The sequence below is a fragment of the Tenrec ecaudatus genome, chromosome 8, assembly GCF_050624435.1.
Source record: "Tenrec ecaudatus isolate mTenEca1 chromosome 8, mTenEca1.hap1, whole genome shotgun sequence".
Classification (NCBI taxonomy): domain Eukaryota; kingdom Metazoa; phylum Chordata; class Mammalia; order Afrosoricida; family Tenrecidae; genus Tenrec; species Tenrec ecaudatus.
This window is the reverse complement of record NC_134537.1, coordinates 102,381,713-102,404,284: the sequence shown is the minus strand read 5'-3', so window position 1 is coordinate 102,404,284 and position 22,572 is coordinate 102,381,713. Positions and strand designations below refer to the sequence as shown.

The window sequence follows — 22,572 nt, the reverse complement described above, 5'->3', positions numbered from 1 at the left end:
ACGCACAGAATCCAGGAACAGGAGTGGGAATAGTGATACCAGAAGGGTAGGGGTATGTGGGGGAAAGGAAGAGAGAAAGGGGGAAGCAATCACAATGATTGACACATAACCATACACCCCTCTACAAGGGGAAGAACAACAGAAAACATGGGGGAAGGGAGATTGCGGTTGGTGTGAGAGATGAAAGTAAACACCAATGTACAATCTTGTCAGGGGGTTATGAGGGTGGGAGGAATGGAGGGGAAGAGATGATACCAAGGGCTCAATAGAAAATAAAAGTCTAGAAAAGAATGGGGACAACATATGTACAAACATGCCTGATTCAACTGAGTTATGGATTGTGATAAGATTGTATGAGCCCCCAATAAAATTATTTAAAAAAAAAGAAACTTCAAAAAAAGAGAGAAACTGTATAGCAGTTTTGCCAAGGTAACGCATCATTTGGTTTCTTGACTGCCACTTCCATGGATGTTGATTTTGGGTCCAAAGAAAATTAAATCTTTGAGAATTAAAAATAATAATAAGAAAAACCCGAGTCCACTTGTCTTTTAAGTTGGGATTCTGGCTGCCAGGAAGTGCAGCACGGCCGTCTGAGCGGAGCCTCCTTGGTGTTTCTAATTTAATCTTCTTTTTTTTTTCTTTTTTTAATCCTTTTATTACGGGCTCATACAACTCTTATCACAATACATACATACATCAATTGTGTAAAACACATTTGTACATTCATTGCCCTCATCATTCTCAAAACATTTGCTCTCCCCTGGCATCAGGTCCTCCTGTTTCCTCCTCCCTCCACACTCCCTCCTTTTTTATTCTTTAAAAGAACTCTTTAGAGATACAACTTACAATGTTTTGTTAATTTTAAAGCAATATTATATCAATCAAAATAGGAATCCATTGTTCTTTCAGTGTACTTTTCTTTTTTTTTTTTAACAATTTATTGGGGCTGATACAATTCTTTTCACAGTTCATACATATACATACATCAATTGTATAAAGCACATCTGTACAGTCTTTGCCCTAATCATTTTTTTCTCTTTTCTTCTTTTACATTTTATTAGGGACTCAAACAAGTCTTACCACAATCCATACATATACATACATCAATTGTATAAAGCACATCCATACATTCCCTGCCCCAATCATTCTCAAGGCATTTGCTCTCCACTTAAGCCCCTTGCATCAGGTCCTCTTTTTTTTTTCTCCCCCTCCCTCCCCTTTCCCCCCTCCCTCATATGCCCTTGGTAATTTATACCTCGTTATTTTGTCATATCTTGCCCTATCCGGGGTCTCCCTTCCCCCCTTCTCTGCTGTCCCTCTCCCAGGGAAGAGGTCACATGTGGCTCCTTGTAATCAGTTCCCCCTTTCCAACCCACTCACCCTCCACTCTCCCAGCATCGTCCCTCACGCCCTTGGTCCTGAAGGTATCATCCACCCTGGATTCCCTGTACCTCCAACCCTCATATGTACCAGTGTACAGCCTCTGTCCTATCCAGCCCTGCAAGGTAGAATTTAATCTTCTTACGGCGACTTGGCTGTCCAAGGTAAATCCAATCATGGAGTTGATTATATTTTGTTAGGTCATATCATGGGGATTCTTAGGCTTCAATTGCCAAACCACTGAGCATACTGCCAGACAAGTTGACAGAAAACCTAACTACCAAAGTTAGTAATGCATGTTTCCAATGGTGTCTTCTCATTTTGAGTTGTGTGCATCAGAAAGCACAGTGCCTCGGTGCTTTACTCCATCCCCATCATTAAGGTCAACTCTGTTTTGAGGAGGCACGACTTCCTCGTTGCAGTTCCAGAGCCTTCCAATGGAGGGACTAATCTCTTGGCACTGTGACAGATAACGTTGGCTGCCAGTCTTTCGGTCTTCAGTGGCTGATCCCTCAAATATGGACCACTCACCCCCTTCCCCTAGTGTGTTTTTAGCCTAGAAATTCCCCCCCAGTATCACATCACTGCGAATGAGGGGAGTGCATGATGGGGACCAAATGCCCATCTGTAAACAGTTGGACATCCCTTGCAGAGGGGTAGTGGGGAGGAGATGAGTCACTCAGGGTTCAGTGTAGCAACAATGGAACTCAAAACCTTCCTCTAGTTCTTGAATGCTTCCTCCCCTCCCAATTATCATGATCCCAATTCTGCCTTGCGGATCTGGTTAAACCAGAGGATGCACAGCGGTGCAGTAGGGATCTGGAAGCACAGGGAATCTAGGACAGATGAACCCCTCAGGACCCACGGTGAGAGTGACAACACTGGGAGGGAAGAGGGTATGGAAAGGGAAAACTGATCTTGGGGAGCTACGTGTAACCTCCTCTCTGGGGGATGGGCAACGGGAAGGTGGGTGAGGGGAGACGCCGGGCAGTGTAAGATAAAATAAAATAATAATTTATAAACTATTAATGGTTCATGGGGGAGAAGGAAGTGGGGAGGGAGGGGGAGGGATAAAAAGGAAAATGAGCTGATTCCAGGAACCCAAGTGGAAGGCAAATTTTGAGAATGACGAGGGCATCGAATGTATAAGGGTGCTTTACTCAATCGATATATGTATGGATTGTGAAAAGAGTTGTATGAGCCCCAATAAAATGATTTATTGAAAAAAAGAAATTCCCCCCAGAAATCTGCTCACCATGGGTAACCCTGTTGGTATTTGAAATACTGATGGCATAGCTTCCATCAGCACAGAAACCCATGAGCCACCAGGGTACAGCAATTTTATGACAGCCAGGACAAAATGCTTAGTGGACGTTTCATTATCAAGAGAAATGACTTGGTGCTGCCAACCGTTCCAATCTAACCTGCCAGCCATGAGACGTGCTGTTGGAACTCCTGCCCAGGTTCCACGTTAGGCGAGCCTGCTTACAGCCTTTTTATGTTCACAATCTTGGAACCTCTACGGAACAAGTGTGCTCTACACACATGCGGTTACAATGAATCAGAGCGGACTAAGGGACTTATACCGACCGAACTAGACAAATAGAAATTAAGTCTTAGAAACAAGCCAGCTCAGGAATCACTGAGTGCTGCTGCCCTGGGCTGTGAGCAGGGGACCTTTCGTGTGAGTTTTGAAGACTGCAGACCTGCCATTCTAGACGCACAATGTCTCCTTTGTAACTGTGTTCCTGCTGTCAGCTGGAACTTCTGTTTTTCAAATTTTTTGTCTCCATTTTGATCTGCTTTCTGGTCCTGAGGTGTGTATATACACAGCCCAATAATTAGAACAAGATTGTAAATTAGAGTGCTTGGTAGATCAGGCAGCTTCACCCTTGAGGAACTAACAGGTTTTATTAAACCTTCTACGCTTGGGGTGGGTGGGTGCTACCTGGGCTTGTTGTGTTAGCTATCAAGTCTGTCAGATTAACCTAAAAAGCCATGCCCTCCCCATCTTGCTGCGCTTCTCTGGCTACCAGGGAAAGCCACATTGAAATAAGAAATTCAGGCCCAACTGTCACATTTGGGTACAGAACCTATGGTGACCTGCAAGACAGTGGCTAGGAAAGCTGAGGACATGGGTTTGTGATTCCACACAAGGTTCAGACATTAGTTCATGGGCTGTGTGAATTTATATATTCATATTTGTATATGTGTATTGATGGACAGCACAGCAAGGAGAGAAAGGTGAATTGCATGGTGGATGTGGATTTTATAAATATATTACTGCACTTAGAAGAAAATGATTCACTAAAACTATTGGTACATCATTTTCCCCTAAATTTACTGAGGAATGACTTTAGGAATTAGGGAGTAGCCAATCTTAGTAACAAATCTGTTGAAGGGTGTGTTCATTTGATTTTTGTGGATCTGGAAAATGACTATTGAGAACTAAGAAGAGTGTGAAACATCATCCTACTTTTAAACTCACAAGTTACCTTGCCACCATCTTTTCCATGTTTTCAAAAACACAAGACCACCAAGTCATAGAAAAAAGATAGTTTATTATCCACAGCAATAACAGAAGCCAGAGCATCATTATTCTTGGTGCAAGTCTCTTGAATCCAGTTCTCCTAAGGCAGTAGTTCAACCTATGGGTCATGACCCCTTTGAAGGTCAAACAACCCTTTCACAGGGGTCACCCGATTCATAACAGTAGCAAAATGACAGTTAAGAAGTAGCAACAAAAATAATGTTATGTTTGGGGGGCACCACAACCTGAGGAACTGTATGAAAGCGTTGCGGCATGAGGAAGGTTGAGCACCACTGCCATAAGGTGATGTGAAAAGGAATCAATGACACCAGCACCCCGAATAGGGTGTTTTATAGAACATGAACCTATGTTAGGAAAACCAGTACCTTTTATAATGCACAGGAAGCATGCATTCCTTTTACTGCCATGGGAATCTTTATCTTGATTTTCCAGGGCGTGTTTTTTATATCTATGCAAATGTCTCTGAAGGAGAGTGTCCAGAAAAAGTCAGCCAGTGCTCACATTACCAAGAACACTAGTTGAATCCACTTCAGAGCCTGCTCACAGAGGTCAGCGTTGTAGTTTCATACCAGAATATATATGATAATGGTAATTTAGGCACTATAGTATTAGCTTCTAAGCATTTGATACACAAAATGTAGTCCGTGATTGAGTAGCATCTAGTAGCTTGTTGAAAACACTACTAGACCCCACCTTAGACCTAGGGAATCAAATTTTGCATTGTCATAGATGATATGTATATGTATACATTTTGATAGGCACTGGTTTAACTAATTCTAGATCCAGGAATCTCTAGGAACTTAAGAAACTACCAAGTCACCTACAGCATTTTGTTAGGTACCACAGTGAGTTTTGATTCACCGCAATCCAATGTGGCAGAGGAGAAGTGCCCCCCTGCCTTCCTAGGCTGTGATTCTGGGGACCAGACCTCCAGGTATTTCTCCTGTAAAGCCACTGGGGGAGTTTAAACTGTCAACCTTTCAGTCTGTAGTTATCTGCTTAACCGTGGTACTAGCAGGGCTCCTACGTATACACAGTTTGAAAAATCACTACAACCAGATGGCCATACTTAGGCTTCTTGTAACAGTAAAAGTACTATTGTGCCTGGTTTGGAAAATTAAAATATATATAATATTTACATGTAATAATTATTTCATATCCTACATATACATACTCTGTTGTTAGATGCCATTGTGTTAGTTGCCACTCAGAGTGATCCTATTACAACAGAACAAAACACGACCCCGTCCTGCAGTCATTCTCACAACTGCTCTTGTGTGTCAGTCCACCTTGTCAAGGGTCTTCCTATTTCTGCTCTGCCCCTCTGCTTCACCATGCATAATGTCCTTGTACAGGGATAGCATCTCCAAAGGACTTGACGTGACGTCTCATCATCCGGCCGTCCTTCTTCCCAGACAGACTTGCTTCTCCTTTCAGCAGTTCACAGTACTTTCAATATTCTTTGTCAGCACCGCAATTCAGATGCACTCCTTATTTAAGGTCCGACTTTCACATGCGTATGAGGTGGTTGAAAATACCATGACGTGGGTCAAGTACACCTAGTCTTCAAAGTAGGATCTTCACTTTCCAACTTGGTCTTGTACAAGTGATTGACCTAATGCAGTGCACCATTTGATCTCTTGATTGCTGCTTCCATGAGCACGGATTGTGGATCCAAACAAGAAGCAAACCTTGGCCACTTCCTTCTTATCTCTTTTTATTATGTTATCCATTATTTCCATTGTGAAGAGCTTGTTTTTCTTTACATTGAGTTGTAATCTGTTCTGAAGGATCCAATCTGTGATTTTCATCAGAAAATACAAGACCTCCTCACATTCATTCAACAAGAAAACCCCATCAATACATGTGGGACCTAACACTTTACTCCATGCCAGCTTGTTAACGAACTTTGGTGCATTCTGATGCCACTTTCTTCTTCATATAATCAAGTTTCTCTGATTATTTTCTCAGCATGCAGATTGAATAAGTATGAGAAGAAGCTCCAATCCTGACCAAAACACACCTTTCCTGATTTTAAACCATACAACATTTCCTTGTTCTGTTTACATAACTGTCCCTTGATCCATGTGCATGCTCTGAAATTCCCATTTTCTCAAGACTGTCCATAGTTTGTTATGGTCCACACAGGGAAATACCTTTTCATAGTCAATAAAACACAAATAAACATCTTTCTAGTAGTATGCTTTCATCCAGGATCCACTTGATATCAGCAAAGATATCCCTTGTTCCACATCATCAGAATCCAGCCTGAATGTCTGGCAGCCACCTCTCAATATATGACTACAACTATTGTTGGATAATCTTCAGCAAAATTTTATTTGCATGTGATGATAATGATATTATTCTATACTTTGTGTGTTCTGCTGGTTTACCTTTCTTTGGAATGGATACAATTATGGTTCTTTTTTGTCAGTTGATCTTTGAAATCTGCTGTTAGTCTGGAAGCTTTGCTGAAACATGTTCATTTTGGGTAACCCTGCTAGTATTTTTTAAAAAGTTGAGGTACCTTCTAGCATCATAGCAACACACAAGCCACAACCATATGACTAACAGACAAGTGTGCATATACATATAAATGATTAGAAATAATATATCTATCTGGATACTGGATAAACTGTCTGAGCTATAAGAATGCCCTTTCAATGACACAGGAAACCAAGAGGGACACAGTCTTTTGGGGAGAACAGGATTCAGGGTATAAATGGGCTGAAGTGGGGCTAGAACCCAGAGAGACCTCCATGTAAGGATCAAATCTTCTGATCAAGTGGTCACTCTTGCACTAACTTACAGAGCAACTCCGAAATTTTAAGTTCACTGACTTGCCTTCTCTCTTTGCCTCTTTGCCTTCTAGGAAATCCTTCCAACATTCACCTTATTGAACAGCTTAGTGGAATGAAAGGAAGCCTTCGAGGAACGAACCTGCACCTCAGCACCTCCTTTTCCACGGGTGCCGTCTTTTCAGGCAGCTTCTTGGATTCCCTTCTGGCCACAGTAAGTACAACTGAGCTGAGGGTAACCCCAATGACCAAAGGTCCTTCAAGAGGGGAGAGCGGCTTCATTGGAAAGGTAGAGAACACCTCTCAATATTGTTGTCTCATGTGGTATTGCTTAAAAGAAAATTCATTCAAATATGTTATCTTATTTCATGGTTTCTCATAACTTCATGAGGAAAGCAAAATTGTCACCATTTTCAGATTCAAATATTGATGCCCTAGGAGCTAAAACACTAAATGTGTGAGTAACAGAGTTCCTGGATTTTTCTCAAGACCATGTTGGTACACCCAACCATCTTAGTGCCAGAATTAGGAAGATGCTGCTTTATCTTTTTTAATGAAATCTCTCTAGTCAGTCAGAACCCAGAAGTTCAAGGGAAAAGCTTTGGGACTTCAGATGGTTTGGGTTTGGTTCAGTTCTGGGTTTGGTTCAGTTCTTAGTCAACTCTTCCTATAACTCTGCTCCTTTTTCTGATTACATGGTTGATTTTTAGTTTTCACCACCTCGAGCTACTAAGTAGATATCTTATAGAGAGTATGCCAAAATAAACAAACAAAAACAAAACAGCATTTATATAAAGTAACTTCTAACTCATATTTACCTTATATAAGGTTCTTGAGACATTGTAGGAACAGACAGTTTTGTCTCTCTTTTGAGCCACCAAACATGCAGTTAACAGCACACACCTTATCCCCCCCCCCCAAGGTCTCCTAGGATTCTCATTCGTAGAATTGATTCATTGAACAAATGCTTTTTGAACCCACTCTGTGTCTGGCAGGGGCCTAGGTGCTGTGGACACAATAGTGATGAAGAAAGACTTACTCTCATAGAGGAGATGGACGATAACCATACTACATGTGTATGTGACATGGGAGACATGTCAGTTATGGCTTAACGAAATGCAGAGATAAGAGGTTTGGGGACGTTTTGAGATAGAATTCTATACCAGGGGAGGAAGCATTAATAAACTTTTTCAGAAGAGTGTATATATAGATCTCTGGGGAGGAAACACCCCAGTCAAGAGGAGAGAGCAAAGGGAGTGATATGGGAACATGACTAGTACAGTGTGCTGAAGAGATGTCAATGTGACTTAAAGTCAACAACATCTATGCGTGACCATTTGGGAATGACTGTAAGAATATTGCCAAGGGAAATCCATGTAATCCACTAACTTAAAAATTCTTCATATTCAACTCGTCTAAGGAAATGCCCACAAAATGAAAGGATCTCAATATGCAGATGCTTACATGCACACGGCTTACAGCTCCAGTTGACAAACATGTTGTATTATGGAGCGTCATATAGTGGAGATATAATTTCTGAGTTGGATGAATGCTTCAGATGCCCAGTTTGCACCCTAAAGGATGTGTGGCTAAGGGACATGTATCCCCTTCGTGACATCAACCTCATTTCATCGTGAGGGAATTACGTGGCCCTGGACTCTGGCTCCCTAAGTCATGGTTGAGTTCTTATAAATTCTGTCTAGTTACAAGAGAAAGGAAATGATTTAATTGAGAGTTTTAACGGTATAAGTTTAACGGTATAAAAAATAAGTATATTATCAATTTTTCTAAAAGGGTAATGGCATTTAGCCTTGATCACTGTATCAGCAGCGATGTACTGGAGGGAGTCAAGTCTGGTTACTTTTCTGGAAAGGTAGCTCTGTCAGAAGTATTATACCACTTTTCTGTCACTGATATGTCAATTAACTTGCCTGTAATTAATGAGTGCAGTGTCAGGCAGATGGTAACTTTCGATGAACTTGACCCATCAGTTGGATACATTTTAGATGAGTGCAAGGCCCCAGTTCTCCTAAGAGATTCTTAGATGGCAGACAGTTGTGAGCCTTTAATTAAATTGAAGCCTTAAATTAACTCCACTGACCTAAACAGGCAGGAATAAAATCATGAAGATGTGATATTGAGTTGGGTAGAAGGTCAGGATGGGTATGGAAGTGCCAGAAAAGTAGAAATGAAAACAAATGAATGAAAAATACAAGCCATCAAAGGACACACAAATTTTGCCAAAATAATCTTGAGATGAGTCATGAATGGCTCCTGTGTCCACTCATCAGTAACCCATGAGTGTGACCTTGGGCCATTACCTACGACCACCATTGTTCCCTGGGTGGTCACATTTGTCCTTGTAGAGTCAGTGCTGACTCATCATTATGCCATGTGCAGAGGAGACCTCACTTCAGAGGGTTTTTCAAGACTTTTCTTTTAAAAAAGGTTTTTTTTTTCTTTTTTTAAACAGTTTTCTTGAGGTATTTCCATATACCACGCAGTAATTCAATCAATCAAGAAGAGTTGTACAATGACCACATCAGTTTGAGAACTTTTCCTTCATTCTTGTATTCATTATTCTTAGCTCCTTATTTCTCCCCAATCTCCTCTGCCCTAACCCCCAGGAACCACTAGTCCAATGCCTGTCTCTATAGATTTACCTGTCCTAGATTTCATAGACAGAAAAAACATCTTACAAGAAAAACACACTAAAAACCTAACAACAAATACAAAGGAAAACAGATGGAAATCTTAATCAAAAAGAAAGCAGAGGCTGTTCAAAAGTAGAAAAAAATTCAAAATGGATCCCAAAGGAAATCGAAGGATAAGGTGGTAAATGTTAACCTACCTGCATTTGCCATGATCACCTTTCCAATCAAGGCCGTTTGCATGCCACGTAGCTGATCTCTAGTCAGAGGGGATTTCCCCAGAGGACTGATCCACATGTTTCACTACACTTTTTTAAAAAACTGAAACAACTTTAAAATGGATCAAAAGGAAATCAAATGATACTACATTTGAACCGTAATGTCCACCCTAATTGACTTTATAATGTCTCATAACAAGGCTATTCACTTCCCTCAACACTGATAAGAGGCAGTAGTCACCTTGGGTCAGAAGCCAGACTGGACTTTTGGCTTGCCTTTAAGGATTTATTATAAGTACTGGGCCTGGCACTTGGTCAACTAAATAGGAGGTGGGGATTGTGTAACTGGAAAAAGTGGGGCGTCTGCATCCAGCTGAAGCAGAACTAAAATTCTCCTGCACAGGTTTTTGGGAGAAAGGCAACTTTATTGTGAGCTTCATCAATACTAGGAGGCAGAAGTAATGGCTCCTCCAGCTGCCTCTGCAACAGGAGAACAGGAGAAGGGAGGTGGCTTTTTCATAAAGAAAGTGCGAGGTTTGGGAAAGGAACATTAGAAATGAAACGACGTTGGGGACCATTGGTTGGTAGACATCATATCTTCTCAGACTACTTTCTGCTCTGGTGCTCCACTGGCCACCATGTTCCAGGTGACATCAAGGACAGCAAAGTGGAGTGATTTATCTGACGGGGACTCGAAAGTTTGCATCCAGTATACTGGAATGCTGTTTAGCAAGCTTTCTCTGTTCTAAAATCACAAGCTCATCATTTATTTCAAATGTTTATTGCTAAAGAACACAGGACCAAGTATGTTAAAATAATGAAATAAATTTAAGTTTATAAGAAGTCTTAGTAATTCCTAACCAGCTCCGTCCTTTTCAATTGCCCCTCTAGATCTCTACTTCTGTGCTTATGAGTATATGTCCATCTAAATGATGTTTAGAGTTTGATTAAACGAATCCCTCACCCATCATGAGTTGGGATGGAAGGCATATTTTTTGTTAAAGGGACTGGCTTGAATTTGCATCTCTTTATCTGTATCTTGTGATCTTTTGCCCCAGGATTTGAATCCTAAATAATATGTGGAAGAAGGAAAATGAGCACATTTTACTGCGCCCTGGTGCTTCAGCCCCAATCCGTGCTCTTTGCTCTGGCTGTAATAAGCTAAACTGAAACCTAATCCTCTTGTCATCAAGTCTATCTGTTCTGACACACGGTGGCTCAGTGTGGTTCACAGCAAAACTTGACATCACGGTTTCTTGGCTACAACCTCTTGGAAAGCACATCACTATCCTTACTTCCTAAGGACACCTGGGTGGATTTAAATCGTCAATCTTTCTGTCAGTAGTCCAGGGCAGAACCTCTGTGCCATACCAGGATAACTAGTGACTGCTGTCCATGTACGCTTCTCTTTCTGCCATGTCTAGTAGGACTGATTGTATTTGGCCTTCAAAAGTTGAGGTGACCTCCTACCATATTAGTTATACACAAAGTCTAAACTCTTCTTATACGACCGTCAGTCTTGAGTCTGTTCCGTTGTCTCCTCTCTTCCATGTGCCATTTATTCTTGACTGGCCTCCTGATCGTGCCACCAAATCACATTGAAAGGTAAACCTTAGCCTCAGAGAGAAAGACAAGACTTATATTGTTCCACTAAAAACATTTTGGCGACTGTGATGGTTCTAGAATATACTCTTGAGAACTCCATTTTATTCTCCATCCATATTGGTACATCTCATTGCTGAGGAAGCAAAGATCTGCTCTTACAGTTAAGTTGGCAGTGATAGACCCCACTGTTGTAATTCCCTCTCACACATCTCTGTGGCAGGCATCACTGAGGATCGCGGTTCTCCTACCTGCGAGTCTTTCCCAGCAGACACAGTAAGGCAGCGACAGCTGACAAGCTTTGTTAAAGGATAATGTTAATATTGATAGCAATGTCAGTAATAGAAACAGTGATCAGTAATAGAAATAGTGATCACATTAGCTCTCAAGCATTTAGCTTGTGCTGAAATATGTGATGTGTACTGCCGACATGGTCTTACTTGTCTATTAACACAATTAGAATACTATTATAAACTTTATTTTACAGAGTAAAGTAATGAAGCTTAGAGAAGGGTACATAATATACTGAAGTGTACAACACTTATAAATGTTGAGTTGTTTTTCATTTTTCCAGTTCATATCTTCTTACCATAAGCAATCCCCCCTCCAGAGATCCATTTCTATGATCACTAGTGTATTTTAAATGTCATGAATTTCAAACTTTGCTTGCAGGGACAACTATCTCAGAGTGCTCATGGTTTTGAGATGGGGTAAAGAGCAGGAAACAAACACATGCCCAACTTACCCCACCTGACCCCACTGGGGACTTCAGTCAGAAGAGTTCTACCACTATATTAGTCTCTTATTCAAGCCTCCTGGGTAAGATGAGGTTTGAAGATAAATTTCTGTTGTAAAAAGACTTGAAAAGCCAATGGTCTCAAAGTCAGAATATGTAACCAACAGAGAGACATAAAATCAAGGAGGTAGAATTCTTATTCTCTCTTCTGAGATCAATTTCCTATTTCTAGTCAGGAATGCCTTGAAGGAGACAGGAAATTGATATTCTGCACCATTTGCATGTCCCTTTTGTCCTATCTCTCCCTCCCCAGAGAACATCTTCTGAATGTGGCTCTTCCAAACTGCTGTCCAGTTTAATAGCCAAGGGATATGTTTCTCATTATGGACTAACTTCGCTTTGCCTGGCACATTCAGAAGTTATAATTAGAATCAAAATGTTTGTTTCCCCAATGACCATATACTACAGAGAAAGGCAAGGCTAAAAGCAGACGCATTCAAAACAGACTCCCTTCAGAACGAAGGGGACTAGCATAATGCCTCAGTAGTTTCTGAAGCAAGATGGGAACTTCAAAACTTCAATCTTGTGAACTATATTTCCAACCTCATATTTAAAGACTGCCTTCCTTGTCATGCAAAACCAGTAACCAGCTTCTTTTTCAAGTGCATTTCTCCACGGCGCCTTCATAAGCATACAATTCCCAAAGAGAGGAGAAGGCAGAGACTCCTGAGAGCTTATCAGTATTGATAAATATTAAGGTGTTGGTTGAAACTGTGTAATTTTCATGTTTATTTAAAACGAGGACGTTAAATTGGAAAATGTAAAGTTTTTCATCCTGTACCTATAGGCCTCTGTTTCTTTCTCTAATATATAACAATAAGCTTTCAATACAAATCTCCTAATATATTTGGCACTATGTCCTCAAGCAGCTGTTCTCAGTCACCATCTAGTTGAGTACAATTGCTCCGGAGGACTGTCAGCAGGCCTTCAAAGTGTGATGCTGGCTGGTGACGGGTCTTGAAAGCACCATGCATGGGCTGCTAAAAGGGAAAACAGACCTTTCTTGGAAGTAGAAAGACCAGAATGCTCCTTAGAGGCAAGGATGGCAAGAATACGTCTTATATGCTTTGGACTCGTGGTCAGAAGAGACCTGGCCCTGGAGACAGGCCTCATGCTTGGTAAACTGGAGGGCCAGCAAAAGGGAGAAAGGTCCTCCCAGAGATGAATTGTTGCGGTGACTGAAACAAAGGATAGGAAGAATGGGGGCACAGCACAGGCATGGGAAGTGTTCCGTCTGTCATGTAGAGCGGCACTGGGAGTTGGCACTGATTTGATGGCACCTAACAACAGGATACTGTTCTCAAACAGTGCCCTTCAGAAGCAGATGGTCAGATCTGTCTACCGAGATGCTGAAGGGTGCATCCAAACTGCCCATCTTTTTAACCTGCAGTCAAGTTCTGAACTGTATACTCTATGGCTTCAAATACGCCCTGGTATTCCAATGTAAATTCTTGCCTCAGTTGGAGAAACAGGCTTATTAGGTACAATTCTGATCCACTTGTAATCCTCTATTAATTCAATGTTATAAATTAAAACATGGAAAGAAACCCAGGCTCATAAAGGAGCTTCACCTATGACTTGAAAACAATATAACCAAAGGAAAATGGTGAAGCTGTTTCCAAATGCATGCCTAGTTCTGGAATTCTATTGTTTATAAAAAGCCATATGTGTAGCTCGTGAAATAACTGAGCCCTGGTGCTGCTTTCTAGTAAGCATTGGACACCAAACCACAAGGTCAGTGGTTTAAATCTACCAGTCAAGATATTTGTCCTTGGAAACCCAGTTTAGGGTCACTATCAGACTGGACTAGATATAATAGGTTTGTATGAGTGTGTTAGTCTGGGTACTTTAAAGAAACAAATCCACAGAAACTCATGTGTAAGAAAGAGTTTTATATAAAGGTTAAGTGTGCATCAAGAAAGCATCCCAACCCAGTGCTGCCCAAGTCCACAAGTCCAACATTAACCCATATGTCTAACACCAATCCACAAAGACCTCCTCCAGGTCACAAAACACACACAATGGTGCCAACTACAGGAGGAAAGACAAATCAGTGAATGTGTAAGTGTAAGCATCTCAGCGCTGGCAGGGGTCTCCACATGGCTGCTCCAGCACCCAGGACTGCATCGAGGTAGGTCCATGCAGCTTCTCCTTAGGGATGTCTTGCAGGAAGTGAGCCTTGCCAGCTAAAGAAGGGAACTGGATAAGGCAGCTGCACCTTGGTCCGACCATCACAAAGCATTTACAAAGTAACCGGAAGAGAATTATAACATGTATGGATAGAAGAACCATAGCAAGTAATTTTACTTTACCACAGACATGTTAGGTAAAGTAGAGGACCATGGAGAAAGGAGACCTGTCACAAGACAGATTGACACAGGGATTGCAACAATGGTTTCAAGCATAACTGGGTTCCTCTCTGCTGAGCACAGTCACTATATGGAGAAACCAATCCAAAGGCATCTAACAACAACACATTACATAAACACATACATTTTCATTTTTGCTTACAGTAAAAACCTAAAGTAAGAAAATATAGGGTGGAAAATTGAGACCTTCATATATGAGTAGGCTTCTGAAAACCTATTTAAAAACATGTTACCATGGTATTTTCTATTAGTCAAATAAGAATTGACCTACACATCCTCCTCTAGAGTCATTTTGATGCCCAGAAGGATAAACATTCATTCATTTATCCAATACCTCAAATTTCCAAAAGACATAATAGTGGCTATAAGGTATTCAACTATTAATAAGACCTATGTTGTTAGCTGTCCTCAGGTCGGCCACAGTTAAATATAAGTATATTCTTACCCAGAAGAATCAAATGTAGCTGATGGTAATATTAGTAGTTCCCAGGGGAATTTCTAGAATGTCTCACTAAGTATGTTTTTTGAAATATTTTCTAATAACTATTAGAGTCTCTCTGGTCTGACATGGTCCTCTGGTCATCGCTGGAAGGGGAGAATAGTTGGTCTGTCGCATCACCTTTTCCTCACCTCCTTTGTAAACTTTGAGAGGCGGGCAGTGGGACCGTGATGTTTTCTTTGCGCTCAGCCAACAGGGAAGCGCAGGTACATTTCAAAGAGTGCTCCCCACTGTACATGCAGGCACACCCACCTTGTGCCCAAGTCCCTCTGTGTGGGGCTCTGACGTGGCTGTGCTTTGTGCTTGCCCTCTAGGCCTTCTACAACTACCGGGTCCTGGAGTTACTTCAGATGCTGGTGACAGGAGGGATAAGCGCTCAGTTGGAGCAACACCTGGATAAGGAGAGGCACTGTGAGATCAGTGACAGCTTCACGGCAGCCTTTTCTGTAAGAGCACGGTGCAAGCTGGGCCTTCTCTCCTTGAAGAGCACCATCTTATCCAACGTTAAAGTGAGTCTGCTCTTGTTAGACTGGAAATGCCCATTCCATCACCTCTCTGGGTTTTCTCATCATGGTCTAGGCCAACGGATCTCAACCTGGGGGTCGCGACCCCTTTGGGGGTCAGCGACCCTTTCACAGGGCTTGCTCAATTCATAACAGTAGCAAAATGACAGTGATGAAGTAGCGACGAAAGTAATGTTATGGCTGGCGGTCACCACCCCATGAGAAACTGTACTAAAGGGTCGCGGCCTGAGGAAGGTTGAGAACCACGGCTTTAGGCTGTTGGGCTCGTAGATGGGCTCAAACACAGAAAGAATAACAAAACAAATAAAAACAAAACCACTAACACTTTACGTTATAAAGTGTTTTAAAATTCAGTGTAGTTTTACCTGGACGGTCTTAGTTTTGACAGCAGGCGTATGAGTTAGACAGAGTGGTTGCTATAGTTGCTACCTCACAGACAGGGAAACGTCTCTCCGAGGCTTCCGTCCCATAGGGTTAATGGCACTGTTCCTTGACATTGGCATTCATAATTATTATAAGAGCTAATGTTTACTTAGCAGTTTACCTTTGCCTATTCTCCTGTGAGTTTTGCTGCTTTTGTTGCTAGTTTCACTTAATCCAATCATTTAAAGGATTGAAAATCCTATTAGTTATCAGAACAAGACGTCGAGAGTCAGAGCAACAAGTACTTTCCTGATCAAAATAGTCTAACGAAGCAGAGCAGGGATCTATATTTCAACCTGATCAGCGAAGATAGGTGCAGGTAGAAGAATCCCAGGGGTAGTCTGTGGGAAATGCTTTCCTTTCCTTAACCCGAGGAAACAAGGAGACAATCGATAATGGATGGATGAAAGGTAATTCTTTGAGTATCAGAGTAGATTCTAGACTAGGAAGGAGCACTCTAGTTATCAGTGTGGCAGCTTTTGGTTTGGTTTTATATCGACATTCCACCCTTGTTTTATTGTTGACAGACATGCCTTTCAAAGAAAATGTCTTTCGATGATTTGTAGGGCATCAACAGAATCCCTTGCACAAGGGGTAGGCTTTTCCAGGACCGTGCACCTATGTGTCTTAGTACCTATTTCTCTCTCTCTCTCTCTCTCTCTCTCTCTCTCTCTCTCTCTCTCTCTCTCTCTCTCTTTCTCTCTCTCTCTCTCCCCCCCTTCTCTCTCTCTCTCTCACACACACACACACACACACGATATCAGCTTCCTCAGTAAGTTCTAGTCCTTGAAGTTCAGTGGTCTTCGGTTTGTTAGTTAATGATACCATATGAACGCTTAGGGAGCTGCTATGGAACCTTTTTGTTGGCAACAGAGTTGACAGCGGATTATTCTGGAAATATCCATGCTCCTCTCTTTTCTCTGTACATTCATATCTTGCCCTCACATTGGCCACTAACTCCAGACATTACAGCACTAAACAAACTACTCTCTTTTGACGTTACCAAACCCTTCGCTGCTTCTTTTGGCCTGGTGGGAGGTTGCCTGAGCACACGGTCAATAGAAATGGTAGGACTGTGATCTGGTGGAGCGTAGGATAAGAAGATGACTCTTTAGAGCTCATTCAATGGTCCAGCTAATCTAATTCCTGGAAGCTAGAATTTTCCAACCTACTGAGAATTAATTCATGGACACCACACTACGCCCACCAGAGACTCTTGAAAGGACCACGATGATAAAAACAATCTCTGAATGTTGGGTCCTGGAACTAATAATATTAAGCCTAAACACCAAGCCATTTGACAGTGCCACCATGACAATATTAGGAAATGGTTTTCTGATCTTCCAAACTTCCACTACAAGGAAAAGCAAATGACACTCCAGTATATGTTTGCTTACTGTTGATTAAAGCGCCCAGCTGCCGTATGTTTTTCTCTTCTCTTCCCAGCCACGAGACCACTTTGGACAACTATTCTGTGGCTCATTAAGTCATTTTGGAATCCTATGCCTTGGCTTATATCGCATGATAGATGGAGAGGACTGCAGCTCTTCAGAACGCAGAAGGGGAGTATGCTCATTTGGAAACCCACTGAGGGAACGTAAGAACACAAGCTCCTGTGGTCACCGTGAATGAGATGTCCAGAGATCAGGCTCCAGAGTGACCAGAAGGGATGCAGGGGAAATAAATAATGGTGTAGGAAGAAAGAATAGGCACAAACTACATGAACTGTAATGATTAGGGCCCAATTAATATTGGCTATCCAAAGAGAATGGAGGTCCTTTCTCAAAGACAACTTAAATGTAGCCAGATGATAAATCATGATTCTCTGATAGCTTGCCACTCTCTTATATTTGAACAACTTCCTGCAACTGGTATCTATTGCTTGTATTCAATAAATGTATTTATTTTCTGTTGAATTTGTTAGGTAAATAGTTACTGAGTCACTCTTTTGCAGCCTCTGTGCTTTGTACATATAAATCATGGCGGTAATCTCTTCAGATTTTCCCTTGAAGGAAGATCATTCTGACCATAGTAGGGAATGTAGAGTGAAATGGGTGTGCATTCTAGAGATATCACAATACTGTTGGTGTCAACTAGGATCCGCACCGTGGGTTCAATAGAGGAGGACCAGTAGAAAACAGTAGACCGGGCACAGGCTGCTACAACCTGTCCTGGGAGCGAGGAGAGGAAGGCATCTGATGGAAATGGAGTGGTACAGAGAGTGAGTGGCACGAGAAACAGGGAACGGTGAAAGTGTTTGTAGAAAGTGACTCCTCATAGCTTGACTGGAAAGAAAGACACCATTCCACTCAAGGAAGAAAAGAAAACTAATACTGAATGTCAAGGCAGGTGTAGTTATTGATAAGGGTGTGGTTGTGGACATTTTTATATGACACCTGGGTTTCTTAATGACATACAGGTACAGCCATGACTGAGGGAGAAAGTGGAAGTGTTATATGGACTTGATAAACAGGAAACAGTCTATATTTATTGCTGAGAGGATGGAAGAAGGGACTTAGGGTAGAATTAGAGAAGGGATGCTACACTGTAAAGGGGAAGGACAGAGTTTAGAAATGTTCATGAAGTTACAGAGCAGTTAGTGGTACAAGAAACAGGGAATGGTGAAAGTGTTTTTAGAAAGTGACTTCTAATAGCTTAAGAATTTAGAAGTGGGACAATGTCAAGAAAGATAGCATCCAGGAATGCAGTTTGGAGATAAAGAGCACATTATACTGGAACTCAGAGAATTGTATCTGGAATCTCAATTTAGAAACCACAGAAACATTGCAGGAACCTGAAGATGTAAGTGCCACAAACTTCAATCCACATGGAGGAATGTGGATGATGGGGCTGGAGAGCACAGAATGAGGAGTAGGAGATGATATTTAGGAAGCCACTTTAGCAAGGTTGATTAATGTTGCTCTCTTACTACCTGGCATCTGTCCCCTCCCTTTATCCTGTGAAAAGCAGCAGTTCCATAGAGCATAATGATTGGGAAATAGTGCAAACTCAATACTTAAGAGAGCGCTGGGGGAAATGGCAACCTTAAGAGAAAAGCAATAAAGTTAAGGGAGTTTGCTGTTTCAAAGAGCATATGATTGTAGGAAACTGGTCTCAAAGAGAAGGGGAGCAACAGAGGACCCGGAGAAAAGGACAGCAAAGGTGGAAGGACTGTCGCTGAAGCGAAACCAAGACGGTGCTCAAATGGGGGTCTAGAAGAGAAGTGACCATTTGGGTGGCAGTAAAGAAATGTAGGGTGAAAGTCAGGAAAGGCTAGCATGCATCAACGCACTGATTTGAACATCGTGTTTGAGTTAAAGTGATATTTCCTGAGAATGCCCTATGAACCTGGAATTTTGCTAAGGCATGCTGCTTCCAAGCACAATTTTTCCATGCAGGTTCCAGGTGCTCCTTAAGACGCATGCCATATTATCAGGACGGGCCAATCCCTGGAGAAGGAAATTACGCTTGGTAACGTAGAGGCTCTGCAAACAAGAGGAAGATCCTCAGGGATCTGCATTGACATGGTGACTGTGTCTGTGTGGAGTCAAACACGGCCACGGTTGGGAGGACAGAGTATGGCTGGGCAGTGTTTTGTTTTCCTATGCATTGAAAACCAACAACCGCAACATTCGCTTATCAGTTAGGGTTAATATTGTATTGCATTGTTTCCTGTATTACATTGTATTATCATATGCAAGGGGGCTTCAAAATGTTCATAGAAAAATTCCATATCTTTTAGCTCCATTGACTCAACTCCAATTCAGAACAATCCTGTCAGTAAGAGTAGAACTAACACATATGGTTTTCAAAGGTTGTGTTTCTTTACAAAAGAAAAAAGCTACATATTTTATATACATAAGAAATAACCCAGACAACAACCATTGAGTCCATTGCACCTCATATTGACCCCATATAGACTGCTATACCAGGTTTCTGAGATTGTAAACATTTAAGGAACAGACAGCCTCATCTTTGTCTCATGGGACAGCTGTTGGATTTGAACCATAGACCTTGAAGTCAGCAATCCAAAACTTCTACAGCAGCACTAGGACTATCTCTATACAGAGAGAGAGTTGTGTCTCGGTCTATATATCTGTAAGTATGTATGAACACACTCACAGGGGGCTTCAAAACATTTGTGGAAAGGCAGAATTAGAAACGAATGAGAATTTTCCATGAACTTTTTTTGAAGCCTTCGCATGTTGTGTGTTCATTTTGCAAAGAGATGTCATAAATATTAGACCTAAGTCAGGATGAAAATACCTGGAGTAATATATTCTGTTTTGTCAAAGTTTGGCCAAGTCCTCAATGTTTTGCCAAGTAAATTCATTAGAGGGTGGCTATTAAAAGCAAAAACCTGGAGTCAGCAAGGCCATTGGTAATCAATTAGTCTGAAGCACAACCCTCCCCTTCTCCCATTAAAGGATGAGAAGGTCAGAGATGGCGGGGATGGAAGCAGGGGGGTAGCTTGTCCCCCCTTCCCCCTATGGAACCTTTCCTTTTGCACTGTGCCACTTGATGAGCCTCATCAATAATAAACACAGGACTACTTACTATTAATCAGGAACCAAGAAAGCAGCCAAACCAAACGACCACCTCCTTTGACTGGACTAGCCAATTGCTTCTTATTTTGCCCATTGCCTGTAGCCATCCTGTGCCTGCCGCAGAGGTTCAGAACTAATCTTTGACTTCCCTTGCAGGTTTGTGATTACGCGGCCATCCAAGGATTTTAAACTGCTGCCCTCAGACCTGGTGTTTTGTGCCATCCCCTTCAACACTTCTTATGACAAAAAGGATGCTTCATCTCAACAACTCTATGAACCTATAAATCTAGCGCGGATGAAAAAGACTTCGGATTTACATCATCATTCCACAACTACCTTCTTGAACAGGGACTCAGAATCTAACTACTTAGCTACACAGAAGCAAACGATGTTAAGTCCTAAGGATACGCGATCATACTCAGGCGAAAGTGTAAAGGAACACACAGAGAAAATAATGTAGGAGGGTGTCTCTACACATCCAGTGCCAAACCAGACCCCTCAATATCCTCTGCTAGCACCTACCTTGCAACGTATAAGGCATCGCCCTGCAAGAAGACATCACACAAGAAAAATAACATGGAGCCATGCCATTGGGGTGCCAACTGCTGAGTAGTTGAGTAGCAAGCCCATCTTTAGAGACAAAAGTCTAATTCATTTCCACTGGAGCCAGCAGGGTCAATAAATACATGATAAAGGTCTCTGCACGAAGGTGCATGGTCATTTACATCGAACAGAGAACGTGTCAGTTTGAGCTTTTGTTAAAGAAGCCCTGCACCTGCTGGGCTCATATATTTAAGGTTGGGAAATATAAGGAATCACAGTAAAACCAAGATGGCTTAAAAGAAACAAAAGACAAAAATTAAGAACCTCTCCCCTTCCCAGAAAAAAATTACATTCTTTATCTTTGAGCAAGCAAACAGTGAATTAATGAATCTCTTTGTCTCTTTTTTCCCCTTCATGTGTTTCCTTTACTCATCTCTTTCTATAGGAAATTAGAAAGAGGTGTGTGTGTGTGTGTGTGTGTGTGTGTTTAAGACCAAGGCATTTATTTACCTAGTACACACAAACACAAACCCACTTCCACTGAGCTGCTTCATGGTCCTAGTGACTCATAGGTTAGAACAGGACTGCTCCAGAGGACTCCCAAGGCTGTAAATCTATTCAGAAATAGACTGCCTCATTTTTCTCAGAGTGGCTGGTGTGTTTTGACTGCCAATCTTTAGACTAGTAATCTGTAGAAGGCTGGAATGTCTGGAGAAAGAGAATCACTCATAAATGTGTACTTTAGATCAAGAAGTAATCTTCTATCAAGAAAACATCCCAGCCCAGTCCAGTTCAACTCTATAAGCTCAATGCTAGTCCATAGTCCCTCTTCAGACTCATGTGATGCAGGCCAATGATGCTGCAGAAAGGTGAAGCAAGATACTTAACAGGCTCATGGGTGTGGAGTCACGTGGGTCCAAGATTTATAGAAGCATGGCAGGGTGAGAAAGCCCACATGGGGCCACACCTGGAGGCAGGACCCAGTGTCCCAGCAAGCAGAAAGGCTAAGGGGCAGAGAGAGAGGAAGAAGCTGCCAGTTTTCCTCTTATAAAAAGGCCAGAACTCCAAGGCATTATTAGGCTGCCCCCTGTTTGGCAGGTTGGATTCCACCCCTATCTCTACACAGGCACCATCAAACTGCCATAAAATCTAACTACCACACAACCCAAAGCTCAAACCACGGGCTCCACGGATTCCTTACGTGACACCTCAAAAGAGAACAAAAGTACTGCCATTGAGCTGATGCTGCCTCCTAGTGACGCTCTTAGACAGGAGAGAACTGCCCGGTGAATTCCCGAGACTAACTCTTACGAGAGTAGAATGCCTTGTCCTTCCTCCCAGGAAGCAGTGGGTGACTTCAGTTAGCAGCCCAATGTGTAACCACTTTGCCATCGGGCACATAGTAGATGTTTAATAAAGATGAATGAGGGCCCCCAGAGAAGATGGGTGCCTGGGTGGAGAGAGGCAGATTGAAGGGTATCACCTTCCACATTCCCCAGTCCAGGAACAGTAGGTACATTTCACTCGCTTTATGTACTCAAATAAAACCATCTTATGCTCTAGAATTGTCATCTTTAATTAAGTTTTTTTACCTTGGTATTGCTTTATTAAGGTGGTCCACATAAATTTAGCACTTAGAGGGAGATAAACTTTTGAATAAAAAGCTTTTTT

The 22,572-nt window shown here is 41.9% G+C and overlaps 1 protein-coding gene across 1 annotated transcript in view; it reads left to right on the top strand.

Annotated features, from left to right (window-relative positions):
* The window catches only part of KCNU1 (potassium calcium-activated channel subfamily U member 1), a 225,699-nt gene extending 204,881 nt beyond the window's left edge, over positions 1 to 20,818 (top strand). The window contains exons 24-27 of the mRNA XM_075557227.1: positions 6,804 to 6,943; positions 15,179 to 15,373; positions 17,258 to 17,366; positions 20,511 to 20,818. Of these exons, the coding sequence (XP_075413342.1) occupies positions 6,804 to 6,943; positions 15,179 to 15,373; positions 17,258 to 17,366; positions 20,511 to 20,818 (752 nt within the window). The remainder of the gene's footprint in view (positions 1 to 6,803; positions 6,944 to 15,178; positions 15,374 to 17,257; positions 17,367 to 20,510) is intronic.
* The last annotated feature ends 1,754 nt before the right edge of the window (positions 20,819 to 22,572 follow it).